This window comes from Globicephala melas, chromosome 1, assembly GCF_963455315.2.
Source record: "Globicephala melas chromosome 1, mGloMel1.2, whole genome shotgun sequence".
Classification (NCBI taxonomy): Eukaryota; Metazoa; Chordata; class Mammalia; order Artiodactyla; family Delphinidae; genus Globicephala; species Globicephala melas.
The window spans coordinates 143919170-143935274 of NC_083314.1; the positions used below are offsets into that span (position 1 = coordinate 143919170).

The following is a 16105-nucleotide window of genomic DNA, read 5'->3' on the forward strand; positions in this document are numbered from 1 at the left end:
CCGGAGTGGATAACTTTGTACATCTTAGTGTACTTCTGGAAGTAGATGCCTACATGGAGGTACAACATGAAAGAGCATGTGCATCTAATTTGCCAGTTCTTGTCAAACTGCCTTCCCGAAGCATTGTACCAATTTACTCTCCTATCAATTATGTATGTAATACCTGTTTCCTAAACCTCAGCTATGATGGGCATTACCAACACTTTACAATTTACCTAGTCTGAGGTGAAAAGGAGCACCTCACTGTTCTGATTTACGTTTCTTTAAAAGTAAAGCTGAGCATACCTTGTGCCTGTATTTCTTTTCTGTGAAGTAACTTTTCATACTGTTGTGAATGTTAAAAAAACATTATACCAGCTTTTTGTTAGGGAAATTCTTCTGTCACAGTATCACAAATGTATTTTCCCAGTTTTTGATTTTTGTCTTTTATTTGTGGTATTTTTCACAGTCTGAAGTCCTTCATTTTTATGTAGCTAGCTTTTTTATTTATGGCTTCTATGCTAACAGACTTTTTAAATCATTCTTTTTCTGATAAAGAAAAACTTCAAATAATACAAATACAAAAACTTCAAATAATATAGGAGGCAGAAGCACTCCTTGCCTGAAGTGGGGCTGGGGATGGAGTGCCAGGCCTGCTGTGGCACAAGCTAACTGGAAGCAAGGCCGGTGAGGCAAAGACGGCCACTTGGATGCTCTTGCAAAATGCCCCCTCAGGGTTCCAACCCAGGCCTGTCAGACTCCAAAGCCCAAGTTCCTAATCTTGACCGTTTTTCACCCTACTGGGGGAAAACTTGCTCGCAGGAGAGGCTTGAGATGAGAGGGGTAGAGGAAGGGAGCAGCAGTGGGAAAGGTGACTGGGAATCAGATCTAAGCTTCACCACTGACTCACCGGACAAACGTGGCCAAGTGCTTCACCACCCTGAGCCTCGATTAAACATGGCACCATCCTGGAAGGATGGGCAGCACCATTTGACCATTAGAGAAGTCTGTGGGTGGGAAAGTATTTGGAAAATGTTGTACATGCTGGAGGGATGGATTAAATGACAAGAACCCCGGATGGTCACGATTGGGAGGGTCAGGGATCAGTTAGGCTTCCTCCATTGTAGAAAAGGAACATCTGCTGAGAAGTAGCAGGTACTAAAACTAACGAAACTTAACACTGTCAGTAGAACAGCTGGATCTCTGTGCAGACCTCTTCCCCCACCGTGGAGCTGTGTGCCTAACCACGAGCACTGATCCCCTCCCTCAACCAAGCTGCTTCTTTTCCCTAGGCCCCCACTGCTGTGCGGCTGGGCAAAGTAGCCATTGACCGAGGAACAGAGGTGAGAGGGTTTTGGGTTGGAACCTGGGTCCCACTAAAGTCAGTGGGGCGGCTGGGAGGTGGTGCTTTCATGGCAAACAGATGGACAGCACAGCGGGAAAGAGCTCGGGAACTGGACTCTTCTAACAGACTTTGAGTCTGACCTCTCTCTTTGTGCCTTGCTTTTACCTACCTACAAAATGAGGTTTGGCCAGGTGATATTCCAAATGACATTTTATCCTCATCTCTCTCCCTTGGAGAGAGAAGGAAATTGAGGTTCAGAAAGGGTAAGACTTATCCAGGGTCCCAGAACAAGGGAGTAACAAGAATCCAGGTCTGCGTGGCTCCCAGTCCATGTTCTCGGGTTTGTGTTGGTCAGTAATGTGGCCTCGTGGACCGGGCTCAGGTGTGGGGCCTTGGCTGCAGCTAACCCATCCTAGACATCAGCTTATTCATTCATTCATCACACACTGAACCTAGACCTGAACTGGGACACAGAAATGAGTCAAATATGGTCACTGCCCCCAAGGTGGGGAGGGGGACGGACACAAATCACTAATAAAGGGTCAAGGGTACCAAGCAGACACCCTGGAGAGGTGAGAGCTGCACTGTCCATGTGGCTACTGGCTACGGTATTGGACAGTGCTGAGTTGGAGAATGTTTTCTAGAACTGGGGCTTAGGGTGGATGAGAATTCCAAAAAATAGGGACAAGTGTGAGGAAAAACACAGAGGTGTATAAATAAGCAACTTGACAGAACAGGACGAAGGGACGAGTGAGACAACATAGCATGGAGGTTAGGGGCATAGGCTCTGGTGCTGGACCATCTGGGTTCAAAGACCTGCTTTTCCACATACTGTTGTGCCCTTAGACAAATCATTCCACCTTTCTATGCCTCAGATTCTTCAGCTGTACAGTAGGGAAAATAACCCCTGTTGGGAAAGGTACTTCTCTTAAAATAGTGCTTGTAAGTGGTAGTAATAGCAAGTACTGTGCAGTATAGGCTGGGAAGTTGCCAGGGGCCAAGTCATAAAGGCCTTAGTCCTCAGGGCAATGGGAAGCCAGTACAGTTCACTAATAGGGGTGACAGGAGGCATGGGGAGGCAGCCGGACGGCAAGGAGGGAACACTGGCTGTGCAAGCACAGCTCAGGCACACCCTCCTCAGCTCTACAGGCTATGTGTCATCCTCCCCGCTGTTCTCACAGCCCGCATTCGTCCCAGCACTGTTTCACCACTGTTATGAATGGTATTCCCTCTCCAGGTAGGGGATTCCTTATCATCTCATCTCTCTTCATATGGGCTGGCATACAGTAAGCCTCAATAATTCTTTGCTGGAAGAATCCATAATCAGTAAGAAGTGGTGTAGGAAGTAGGACTAGCTGGCGCCCCGTGCTGATGGGGATGGGCAAGGTCAGGGTGATCCACGCACAACTTCTTTCTTGCAGGTGGACATTGCATCAGGGATGGCCATTGAAGGGATATGCTATGCCCAGGTATGTGTCTGCCACCAGCCCTGCATGCTTGTAGCAGAAGCCGGGCCACAGTGGGCGGCCTTAAGTACTATATGACCAATTCAGTAGATTCCTCCCAACCCAGAGAGTCAGTCTCTGTGCCATTCCTTCCTCAGTTAGCCTGGGGTGATCCCAGGAGAGCCACACTGCTCCTCTCTGGGACTGTTTCCTCAGCCATCTAGTGGTGGTGTATCCTGCTCTACCTGGGGGCCCAGAGAATCACAGAGGAACTTGAGAGAGAAGAATAGCAGCTTATGCGATCTCTGTACCAGCGGCTACTGTAGACGCCAGGCTGGAGTGGGACATCAAAGCCTTGGTTTTCACCTGTAGGCTGTGTGTGTTCGATGGTGGGGCAATAAACCTGGGGCTGACCTATTTAGCCCCTCACTCCTGGGTGAGTCAAAAATATTAATCTCCAGGTTAACAAATAACGAAAATACTCCTAAACAGGGGGTCCCGGGACTTGTAGGACGTAGTGTGAACCAACTACACACCAGGATTCAAAGCCAGAGTTCTTACCGCAAAGCCTAATCTATCTTCTCTACTGAGTAGCCTCATTTCTGACTGTTGCACGAAGACTGTGAGCTCTCTGGAGGCGTGCAAGCTGTGTGCAAAGAGAGGCTAGTGTGACAGGCCTCGGGTGCTGAAGAGGCAGCCTGTCTTCCCCAGGAGACCAAGGAGCCATCGAGGCCCATACTGTTGCATGGGCCTCCGGTGTTGCAACACCGGAGTCCAGAGGCAGCGAAAGACTTGGATTCTGTCCTTGTCATGTGTTGAACAAGCTTGAGCGAGTATTGGCCTCCGGTCCTGCTCCCACAGACTAATACTCTGTATGTTGTTTCAGAACATCCCGACCCGGGATCGGCTGGAAGGCATGGCTGCCTTCAGGGAGAAGCGGCCCCCTAGATTTGTTGGCGAGTGACTTCCCTTGAACCTTACGCATGGGAGATGCACACCTTACAGGGAAGGATCCGGAAGGAAAACGTGCAGCGCGCCTGCCCTCCTCATTTCACCTCTAGGCTTCAGTTTCCTCACAAGAACGATGATCGATATAGAGTGACTGGCACGGTGCCTGGCACGAAGGTGCTGACTATGCCACCTACCGCTACCTTCATCATTCCTCACCCAGGCTAGACAATCACTGGCGTCGGGTTGGCTTTGGAGAATACCTGTCTCTCCCTAATAGAACGATCAACTAAGGACAAAACAGACCCCTCTGGGCCTTTATATCGCTGGCACTCAAGCCTGACCTCTGCCTCTCAGTTATTAGGTGCTCACCAGAGATGAGAGGAGGTTGTAAGAACCACCCTCAACTGCCCTGTTTCTTCCTCTGTACAACAGAGATAATAAGGAAACCCTGGCAGTGGTTGAATAGGCCCAGCTCTCTGCCAGTTACTCACTGTGTGCCTCAGCCTCCTCATCTATAATGAAACTGTTGGGAGGACTAAACAAATAATAAAACGCCTGATGTTCAATAAACGTGAGTTATTATGCATGTACAGTGTTCTTCTAAGAACCAGATGAAATCACTGCTGTGAAAACCTTTTGTAAACTGTAACGTGGCAGGCAAATCTTTGATGGAGCATTAAATAGCTTTCAGGAGTGCTGAGAAGGGAACGATTAACTCTGATGGACAACACGGAAGGTCAGGAAATGGGCAGGTAACACTGGAGTTGAAAGCGGAAGGATCAATAGGCATTTGAGGCGAAAAACAGGAAGCCTGAGGGGAACAGCACGAGCAAAAGTGAGCAAGATGACGACACTGAGAAATAAAGGTTGGTGATATGCACATGTGCACACTAGTCTCAGGAGCCCTCCTTCTGTGCCCCAAGGCAGGGGAAGAGACAGCCACGTGGTCATTCTTTAACTGACCTGAGCTTTCTGCGCCTACGCCTGGCCAGACTCAGAAGTCACTAAGCCACGGGCACGGACACATACCAATAACACTGTTGACTTGCTGCTAAATACTAATGTGCCCCAAAGTTGTGCTCATTTCCTGAAAGGGAGAGTAACACAGAAGAGCCCAAGTCTTCGAATCAGCAGCAACCGCATGAGCAGCATCTATCTACTCAGGAAAGTAACCTGAACTTCTTCTTTCTCATCTGTTAAATAGGGAGGATAAAACTCAACTATCACAGAGGATTGTTGTGAATGAGACAAAACTTGGAGAGGTGCCCAGTGTAGAACTGGACCTCAGCAGGCACTATTTCCCACCCACCCTCCTCCCATTAGCCTAAGCTAGTATCTGGAACAGCATGTTCCAACGCACGGAACTCAGGTCAGGAAAGTCAGACAGCCTTTTGAATCATGCAAAAGAGTGAATGAGAGAAAATACTGTGTAGTTGCAGGACTGTAGAAGGAAGCAGATTACAAATTCCTCTTATCCAGTCACCAGTGAGCAATAGTTTGAAAAATGGTTTAGAATAAGAATAAGCCTCATCTGATTCCAAACAAAGGTATACAGCATTCCAGTTAAGAGTCTGGCCAGCTAACAGCACAAAAATCTAGTCCTAAAATAAGCTACTAATTCAGAAAGGAATTTATTTCTTTGAAAAACTTAAACAGATGAATGGTAAAACATGTTTTGTTAGTTGTCAATAATAAGGTGAGGAAGGACTTCATACTCTATTCCACAGAGTGGGTTTGCAGAGGACACAAACCAAAGCTTCTGATAGTTTATACTGTGGATGAGGCTGGTTCTCAGAGAAGCTCACTATTTTCCTCATCTCCATATTAGGTAAGAGCACCTCTTCACACGTCTGGCACAGCCCTTCCTTTTCCTCTCAGTTTTGGTCACAGTCATAACTCAAATTAAAAATTTGAGGGATTGAGGGATTGAGATTTATAATCCCCATATAATCTTTCATCTGAACACTATTCTCAGTCCTAACTCGGACCATGCCCCACCAGCACACCCAATCACATACAATGTTACGCTTACTCAGTCTAACGTGTAACGCTGGAGGAAGGAAGGTCAAAGGTAGACTATCCAAAATCATAAACATATATTTCTCTTCCCTCCACCCAACGAGTGGAAGGTACTCTGGTATCTATTAAAAATAATTTTTTTTCCTCCCCCCAATAGAAGTTCTGCCTTCCAAACAATACATTTATACGTGTATGTTTCCTAGAACTTTTTCATGTACTTCTTTTCCAGTGGCTTCATATAACCAGGAATAACAGCTTAGGAGATTCTTTCAAACATGAAATTTAATAATAAATATCAAAGTTTCCCCGTAAGTCTTTCTTTTTCCTTTCCTCTGACGAACACTCAGAGTTAAGAAATTGGTCGGGGCTAGAGAAAAGTAACTGGCATAGCTGTTCCAACACAAGCTCACAGGTCTTCACACAGAGTCCAGGGCTTGATTTTTCAAAACTGCTGAAAGGGTATTCCCAGAATGATTCCAACTTGATTTGGGATCATGGCTATCATACAAACCCAACCTTCTTATAAGTTACAGAAAGTCAACCAAAAGAAAAAAAAAAAAAGGCCAAGAAGGCAGTCAACTCACAAACTCCAATGACAACTTGTTTCATTTCAATTCAACATTCAATTGGTGACAGGGCAGAAGACCTGACACTGAGCAACAGAGCACCTCTGAAGCCCCTGAGGATAAGAAGGGCATTCAGCAGAGAGGGGGTCTCTGATAATTCATGAAATGCATTCTGAAGTCATCTAGAAGGGAGGCTGCAATGTGCTGTGCTTGGGGGTCTGCCTCACTGTGCTTCTGGATGTCACACAAAAGCTGCAGTCCTTCTTCTTCGACTAACATTTTGCAGTATTTGCTGGCTGAAAGAAAATCAAGCGAAGAAACCTGACGGACAAGTTGGCATCTTAAATATTCCCAAATTACCACATTCACCATTTTGAAGAAAGAGTACAAAGTTCTAAGCCCTTTGACACAGGAATTAACAGATAAACTGTGTCAATTTAGAAGAAATATGCCAGGTAATGGTTGGCTTGTGTAATGAGATAATGGATGATTATTTTATTATGTTTACTTCTGGACAACTCTAGGCTTCAAATGTCTCTAATCCTAGCTAAAAGGATAAGAACATCTTTTATTACAAAAATGATACAAATTTCAGGTTCAGGCAATATGTTGAGCTAGACAACCTAAAAACACCAGAGCTGGATACAGTATCATTGAAAAAATTTTTTAATTCATAGTTGAGTGCACAAAGGAAAGGAATTGTCCAGGAGTCAGACACAAAGAGCAAAAAGCACCTAAAGCTCGTGTAACCTAACCTGTAACTATCGTCGGGCAGAAAGGGACCGTCAGTTTCGGTAATCTAGGAATTTAGATTTTAACTTAGGAAGTCAGAAGCAAAATCAATGCATAAAGCTGGCCCCTCAAAGGGCAAGACAACGGATAAGACAATGAAACATCTGCATTTAGCCTGACTCCTGGGAGAAGTCTTTCCTGAGAATTTATAACCAGTCCCAAGTTGGTACAGGGTTTGAATTTATATTACCCTAAATGTTCTGGGAACTCTTGAGCTGAGAAATTAATATAAGAATTAGTCCAATCCCAGGGAAACCTCTAGAACACTTGACAGAAGCAAATACAAAGCTGTACTGAAGGGACATGTGCACAACTCAGTCTGAAGGGATTCTCTTAATCAGTCCAAGAGTCTATTAGACACAGAAACAATGATCCAAAAACACATCTAAGGCAATTACCAAGAATGCAGTAAAAAGAAACAAAGACATGGAAACATTTGTTTTTAAATGGTAGGACAGATTCAGAGAAGGTATAAGATACTGCTGATAGATGTTACAAGAAAGGAATAGAGAGAATAGGTGGAGGGTAATATTTTAAAAGAAAATGGCTGAAAATTTTCATCAATTTTGTAAGGTATAATCATGACCCGAAACCCAGAGGCCATATAACAAAATATTGACTTGTAAAAACAATGAATAAAATCAAGACAATAAACTGGGAAAAAGTATTTGCAAGAGTTCCTTCAAATTAAAAAGAAAAAGACCAAAAATCAGTAAACAAAAAGTGAGCAATGGAAATCAACAGACAATTCAAATATAAGACAGTTCACCTTACTCAAAATAAACATCATCTGAGACTCTCTTTCACCTTAGATTGACAAAGATCAAAAAATTCAACTACGGCTTCCCTGGTGGCACAGTGGTTGAGAGTCCGCCTGCCGATGCAAGGGACATGGGTTCGTGCCCCCCGGTCCAGGAGGATCCCGCGTGCCGCGGAGCGGCTGGGCCCATGAGCCGTGGCCACTGGGCCTGCACATCCGGAGCCTGTGCTCCTCAATGGGAGAGGCCACAGCAGTGAGAGGCCCGCGTATCGCAAAAAAAAAAAAAAAAATTCAACTAGGGCTTCCCTGGTGGCGCAGTGGTTGAGAGTCCGCCTGCCGATGCAGGGGACACGGGTTCGTGCCCCAGTCCGGGAAGATCCCACATGCCGCGGAGTGTCTAGGCCCGTGAGCCATGGCCACTGAGCCTGCGCATCCGGAGCCTGTGCTCCGCAACGGGAGAGGCCGCAACAGTGAGAAGCCCGTGTATCCCCCCCAAAAAAAAATTCAACTAAACCTTTTTGCAAGAATAAAAGTAAACTGGAAGCTCCAATATATTACTGATGGGAATGCAAACTGGTAATCAATTATCTGGATGACAGTTTAGCAATACCTACCAAAACAAGCATTCGTAACACTTCGACTCAGTAATTCTAAAAGTATTCTGCAGATTATGCTTGCAAAGTGATGTCTTTTCTTTTAACAAATGGTATGCACTACGCTTGTACTAATACTGTGCTATGTACAAATGCTCGTACTATGAGCCAAGCAATGCTTAAATGCTTTGCAAATGTTACCTCATTTAATTCTCATAACAGCCCTATGAAATAGGTACTTTAATCCCCATTTTACAGATGAGGAAACTGGAGCACAGAGGGGTTCAGTAACTTGCTCAAGCTCCCACAGCTAGTAAATGGGAGAAAAGTACAAATAGTCTGATTCTGGGGTCTGTCCTCTTAATTAGCACACATGTTCATCTTTCCTAAATATATAGTATGTGTGTGAGTGAGAGTGAGAGAGAGAATGTCATTATTCATTGAACCAGTGTTTGTATTGTAATAGAAAAGACTGGAAACAATGTTAAATAAATTGTTACATCATATAGCAAAGAAATACAGAGCAATCTAATCAACAGTGGTGATCTGGAGTCAGATCACTAGGTTAGAACCCTATCTCTGCCGGTGCAGGCTACTTTAACTTTGGGCAAGTTACTTTACTTCTCTATGCCTCGTTTTCTCATCTGTAACAATAAATACAATAAAATGCTACCTGTTCTACCTGTTGTGAAGATTCAATAAGTTACACATAAATAGCTTACAACACTGCTTGGCACACAGTAAATATAAATACTCAACTAAATTGTAGTTGTTGTTACAGTTACTACTGTTGTAATTGAATATACTAGAGTCTGTTTCAGTGCCATTCAAACTGATTGATCTGCCTCCATCTATTCATATGCCAGTACCATTTAAAGAGAAGTGTTAGAGACTTCTCTGGTGGTCCAGTGGTTAGGACCCCACGCTTCCACTGCAAGGGGTGCCAGGGTTTGATCCCTGGTCTGGGAATTAAGATTCTGCACGCCACAGGCACAGCCAAACATAAATAAATAAATAAAGAGAAGTATTAGGGTAAGCTCCTAAAAACCATTTTTCTCAGTCAGTTCTTTCCTGTTTATCCTGCCACTTTAACTTTAAAATAATTTTCAGATTCCTCAACTCTTACTCATTCACTTGAATTGTATTATATCCGTGAATTGAAAAGAACTGAGTATAGTATGTCTCACAATTATTTCAGGCTTTTAAATTATTTCCTATAGTTTTTTTTGCATATAGGCCTCAGTACTTGTTAAAGCCATTCTGAGATAGCTTATGCTTTTGATAGTTAAAACTTTAATTCTAAAAGTTATATCTTAGGTATTTTAGTATAAAATTATAGCCTATATTTCTTTTATAATAAAAGCAAAAATTTTAATAATAATGCTTAACAAAGAATAAAAGCCAAGGGACTTCCCTGGTGGTGCAGTGGATAAGACTCCACGCTCCCAATGCAGGGGGCCTGGGTTCAACCCCTGGTCAGGGAACTAGATCCCACGTGCATGCCACAACTAAGGAGCTGGCAAGGCACAACTAAGGAGCCCTGGAGCCACAACTAAAGAGCCCACCTGCCACAACTAAGGATCCCATGTGCTGCAACTAAGGAGCCCACAAGCCACAACTAAGACCTGGCGCAACCAAATAAATAAATAAATATTAAAAAAAAAAAAAGAATAAAAGCCAAGAATTCCCAAGGGGAATTTAAAACAGCAAAACATGGAAAAACATTTAAGCTGCCTGGGACCAACTCCTGACATCTGGCCCCCCAGCCTCCCTCAAACCATTACAAAGAGGCAAATCTATGTATTACTATAGGAAGAATAGCATTCCTGATAAACTACTGAGTGAAAAACAGCAAGCTATAGGATAGTATGCACAGAATGAGCCCATTTTGTCTAAAAACATTATCCTATTCACATAGAGTATATACTAACTATAGCATGTATACAGAAAAGTATCTGGAAGTATAGTTATAGTTATCAACTTATGGACAGTGCTTGCCTATGGGGAATAGGAGTGGGAGCAAACTTTCACTTTCTATGTCGCTTGACAAACACCCCCAATTATAATTCTGTAGCATTTTTTATACTAATACAAATGCTTTTCAGTTGCTTTTTTAAAAGTGTTAAAATCAGGACATAGGTGAACAATTTTTCAAAATTCCATCTTGAACTTAATCCTTATACAGAAAAATAGCTGGAAAACTATTCTTTTTAATTACATACGGTTTTTACTGCAGACATGATACAAGGCCCATAGTGCCCAGAGCTGAACTTCTGGTCGAGAGATGTTGCCAAGGAGTGGGAAAAATGCCTTGAAGGATCTAAATAAGTACAAAGAAGATGTTTCTTCAGAACTCAAGCTAACATCAGGGATATAATAATAATTTTCAACATTTTCCCCCCAGGGTCAATTCCTCACCAAGACAGATGTACTGCTGAGCATATAATCAGAACCAGCATTTAAGAAATTATACTCTGTGTGAGACATTATACATTCAATATCTGATTCCACCCTCAATCTTGCACACTGCCAGCCTCATTTTACAGATGACAAAAACTGAGTCTCAGAGATTTTCTAAAAGTGATTTTCCCAATATCACAAAGAAACAGGATTTGAACACATGCTATTTTATTCTAATATTTTATCACTGTACCATGGCCTCTACATAGTGAGTAGACTGAGGACAAGCTTTAAGAAAAGCACTATACCATCATGAAATTACCTGTAGGTCACCAATGCTGTCATCTTACAACTTGAACTTGGCCAATTCTGGATGGTTGTATACTGTACAAAAAGACAAATCAAGATTCTGGTATTGTTTCATGTCATTTATAATTACATATATATGAAACAACATAAGTTTTCAAAATATGGGACTGATTACGCAAATTTAGGATACCTAACCTGCCAACTATCAATTAGATAAGCATTATATATGTAGAATATAAACAAAGTCATGTGGAAAACAATGCAATAAAAAGGGGCTCCTGTTTAATGATGGAAGATTGAGCATGCACCCACTCCTCCCTTAAATCCCACGAACAGAATGATACAAACGGTTTAAAAGAAGACAAATACACATAGAAGAAAGCAGAAGAAAAATGGTAACTAATTTAATAGATCTAGCACTGGGGAAGGTTAAAAAAACAAACCATTTTGAACAGAACACCCAAGAGACTTAAATATTTGGCAAAAGTATTACTTCAGGAAGTGAGATTAGAGGTGGGGTTGAAAATAGGAGGATTGGTTGAAAGTACCAAAGAATCAAGACTTCAAGATCTCCTCTACCACCCCTTACAAAAATTTCTGGACTGGGCAATCCCATGAACAGCTGAGGTTGGGAGTACCACGCTAAAAATGAGGGGCTAAAGTGAAAAATCTAAATACTAAATGCTGAGTCTCCTTTACTCCCCAACTTTCTTCCTCTAGTGGGTGTTTAGCCTGTTGGAAGCCGACCTTATAATCTTCAATCAGAAGAATAGAAATTAAGGAAGGGAGGGATGGGACTTCCCTGGTGGTGCAGTGGTTAAGAATCCACCTGCCAATGCAGGGGACACAGGTTTAAGCCCTGGTCCGGGAAGATCCCACATGCCGCAGAGCAACTAAGCCCGTGCACCACAACTACTGAGCCTGCACTCTAGGGCCCACGAGCCACAACTACTGAGCCCGTGTGCTGCAACTACTGAAGCCCACATGCCTAGAGCCCGTGCTCCACAACAAGAGAAGCCACTGCAATGAGAAATCTGTGCACCACAACAAAGAGTAGTCCTGGCTCGCTGCAATTTGAGAAAGCCCATGTGCAGCAACAAAGACCCAATGCAGCCAAAAAAAAAAAGGAAGAGAGGGAAGCAGGGAGAAAAAAGAGGAAAGAAAAAGGAGGGATGGAGGGGCGAGAGGGAGAGAAAGAAATTTCCCAGAATTGAAGGAAATGAGCTTCCAGAGCAGTAAGTAGCCAATGGAACAGATGAAAATGAACCCACATCAAGGCACATCACTGTGATTTCCAAACACTGAAGACAAAGGTCTTAAAGCTTCCAAAGAAAAATGGCACAGGACTTCTCAACAGTGATACAGAGAAATAAAAGACAATGGAGCAATGACTTAGAAATTGTGAAAATATTTCAAAACTTAACTTTTATACCTAGCCATTTGATCAACTAAATGTGAATGTAAAATAAAGGCCTTTTCAAACATAAAAGGTTTCAAATTTTCTTTTTCATATATCTCTTAGGAAGCTACTGGAGGATATGACGCAAGAGAATGAGGGAGTACACCAAAAAATAGGAAGGTATGCAATCCATGAAACAGGGAATCCAACACAGAGAGCAAAGAGGATCTCCAGAATGATAGTAAATGAATATCCTGGGATGACCGTGGTCTAACAGATATATAAAAAAGCAAATCAGATGGAAAAAAAAACAGAAGGCTTGGGAAAGTAGTCTCCGAGAAGCTGAAGTAGACAGGATGTGCTTGAATGTACTGAAAGGAGATGTATACTTGGAGTATAGGAAAAGGTGTGCATTGGGACAAAGAGAAAAAGAATCTTCATTTTCCAAAGTGGGAAAATAAATTGCTAATGTCTTTAACTACAAAGTCAAGAAATAACAACATATGTTAGCGATATGGAGGTACACACCAAAAGAAATAGCTTTAAAAAGAGCTGAGAGTGGGAAAGAGAATTAGAATAAGCCATATAAACGGTTTGCATGTATAACTTTTATAGAAGGAAAGTTACCAGAAGGAATGCAACAAAATGTTAATAGAGATTAGCTTAGGGTGGTTAAGGTGTGGGTGAGTTATAATGTTTTCTTTATATTTTTCTCTATCTTTCCCATTTTCTACAATGAACACATATTTCAAAAATTCTTATGATCTAGAAAAATAAGTTTTCTGCAAGAAGAGATGACTCTGGATTTTGTAAAGAGCAATGGTTCTCATACCAGATCCTGGAGGAGTGCTCTCCTCTGGAGGTCATGGGATATCCAGGGCTGTTTGTCAGATGTCAGGTGGGCTATGATGCCTGCAGCTAAATAGCTGACTTCCAATTCCTTACTATGCAGCAAGCTGCTGACATGCTTTACCACATCTTCAGTCATCAGCTTGGGAGACAGTTCTCTGACTTCAGCTATGTTGTTCTATGGGTCAGATGGAGCAGAGAATATCAGGGACAGGAAAGGAGGGGAGAATCAGGAACTGGTTCCTCTCCCTCTCCTACTGCTCAGCTCATATACATACAAGAACACTTAGTCCCATCCTCCTCCCTCTGACTTAGCCTAACACCTACAATCCCACCCCCTTGATGATGAGGATGATCAGGAATAACAAATCATTGAGTAAGCACTTACTAAGTGCCAGGCACTGAGCTAGAGAGACTGAAATGTCTTTTTATCTGCCTTATCGCACTTAATCTTTAATAGTCCTACAAAGAAATGCGACACTCAGCAAGACTGACTTGTCAGGTTCACACTGCTAGTAACTGGTTGGACTAGAATACAAATCCAGGTCTGACTAAAAAACTTAACATTCCTGGGGGCCCACTATATGTTACATTAGCTTTAACAGTAACAATGAAAGGCAGGAAGTATTTTCGTTATGTACTGTATTAGTTTTCTATGTGTGTAACAAATTAACACAAACTTGGTGGCTTAAAACAACATACATTTTTCCTCTCCCACTTTCTGTGGGCCTCGCTTAGCTGGGTCTCACGAGCCTGCAATCAAAGGGCTGGCTGGGCTGCATTCTCATCTGGAGGCTTCAATGGGTGAGGTGTGGGTGGGGAGAATACTTCCAAGCTCACTCAAACCGTTGGCAGAATTCATTCCCCTGTGGCTGCAGGAAGGAGGGTTTCTTGCTGGAGGTCACCCTCAGCTCCCAGAAGCTGCCCATAGTTTTTTTTTTTTGCTATGTGGGCTTCTCCCTTCTCCAACCACTCACTTCTCTAGAGTGTCTGCTAGGAAGAAGGATTTTATACATATTGTCATATAATCACAGGAGTGATATCCTATTATCTTTGCCATATTCTGTTAGTTAGAAGCAAGTCACAGGTCCTGCCCAGACTCTAGGGAAGGAGATTACACAAAGACATGAACACCAAAAAAACTATAATCACTGGGGGTTGGTCACTTAGGGTCTGTCCACTACACAGATGAAAAAACAAAGGTTTAGAGGATAAACACACAGTCAAAGCGACCACAGCAGTTACTGCTCCTTCTAAAGCAGCTTTCAGAAAAGTATACCCTATAGACTTAGTATGTTGAGAAAGGCATAAGGCACTCTGCAGAAAACTGTACTGTTTTGAGACCCACCCTGCCCCCTTTTCCCAAGACTAGCTATACCCCTCTTGTTAACAGCATGATTTCAGCAGAAATTGCACTGTTTTTAGACCCCCTGCCCTTCTTCCCTGGGCCAGCTACACAATTAGTCAACAGCATGACCAGCATTGAGTCTATCAGATGGGCAGCCCCAAACAAGAAGAGACAAGATGATAGATAGGATCCTTAGCAAAACTGAAAGGGACACCTCAGTTGAGTCCCAAGTTCCTCTTTAATCTTGGCAGAGGCTTTTATATTAGCCTTTTCTTCCCAAGAGTCTATGGAATAAAATACTGAATGGGAGCTTCAGGAGAATGTGGGTCTTCCTCATACAGAAAAAGGAAGGAAAAGGAACAACCTCCCTAACCCTCAGTATTCTGAGAGGCTCTCAAAAGGATAAAAAGAAGGATACTTAGCATTGTATAGATCTATGAGGCTTCAATCCACCCTTCTGGCCTTATCTCCCATTGTTTTTCTTCTTCCCACCTTCTCCCAAAATTCCAGATACTCTATATTACGGTGTCCCTCAAATGATTACATTTTCTCATTCTTTCTTAGCCCCAAATGACCTTTGTTCCTTACTTCTACTTTTCTGTACCTTCCAGGTTTCCAATACTAATCATGTACTCCTCTCTATGAAGCCTTTCACACCTGCTCTGTCCCAAGTCCTGTATGTGTTAGGGATACAAAGGGAAAGACACAGTCCCTGCTTTCAATGAGTTCATGATCTAGAATCAAAGGCTCCCACTGGACTTTGTGCCTCTTTTCCAGCACTTACCACAGTCAATCATGAATTAGAGAGGTATTTGCATACATGTCTGACACCACCTCCCAACATTATTAGTACTAGCAGCTTGCTATGTTTCGTGTATCTGTGTCTTCCGAAGCACCAGCACAGCAAACTGCAGGGGCATACAGTAGTATGTCTTCGTTACTTTTTGTAAATCTTCACCTTTATCTTTAGGAAACAAAGAAATCTCTCAATAACAAATATCCTGATTGGGAGGTAGTATAAAAGTATAAACAAAGATATTTCTAAAAACTTAATTCAATTGTTAAAGAGGAAGTAGGGTAAAGTGGCTACTATCAGAGGGTCTGGAGCCAGACTGCCTGAGTTTGAGTTCTGATTCTGCCTCTTACTATCTAGGTAACATAGGGTAAATGGCACTTCTGTGCCTCAGACTGAGTATCTATAAAATGTAGACAACGATGTATGGGAGAGTGCAGAACATGACGCAATTTCCCTATCCCTGTGTAGATGCCCTTTAACAATGTGACTGCTCTTCCCATCAAGGGGTGGCCATCTCCTTTAATCTGGGCTTATCCGTAGGCCTAGGAAATACC

At 42.8% G+C, this 16105-nt stretch overlaps 2 protein-coding genes across 3 annotated transcripts in view; one reads left to right on the forward strand and one right to left on the reverse strand.

The window, feature by feature from the left end:
- ECHDC2 (enoyl-CoA hydratase domain containing 2) overlaps positions 1–6140 on the forward strand; it is a 28261-nt gene extending 22121 nt beyond the window's left edge. Inside the window, exons 8-10 of one of the 2 annotated variants that reach the window (XM_030870163.3) lie at positions 1272–1322; positions 2746–2793; positions 3656–6140. In XM_030870163.3, coding sequence (XP_030726023.1) covers positions 1272–1322; positions 2746–2793; positions 3656–3733 — 177 coding nt within the window. In that variant the 3' untranslated portion in view covers positions 3734–6140. Of the gene's footprint in view, positions 1–1271; positions 2794–3655 lie in introns of both variants that reach the window. The other variant, XR_009565291.2, reaches the window with a different exon arrangement.
- A 297-nt stretch (positions 6141–6437) lies between these two features.
- ZYG11A (zyg-11 family member A, cell cycle regulator) overlaps positions 6438–16105 on the reverse strand; it is a 58123-nt gene continuing 48455 nt past the window's right edge. The window contains exons 11-14 of the mRNA XM_030870161.2: positions 13391–13585; positions 11173–11234; positions 10673–10770; positions 6438–6601 (exon numbers count right to left, since the gene is read on the reverse strand). Of these exons, the coding sequence (XP_030726021.1) occupies positions 6438–6601; positions 10673–10770; positions 11173–11234; positions 13391–13585 (519 nt within the window). The remainder of the gene's footprint in view (positions 6602–10672; positions 10771–11172; positions 11235–13390; positions 13586–16105) is intronic.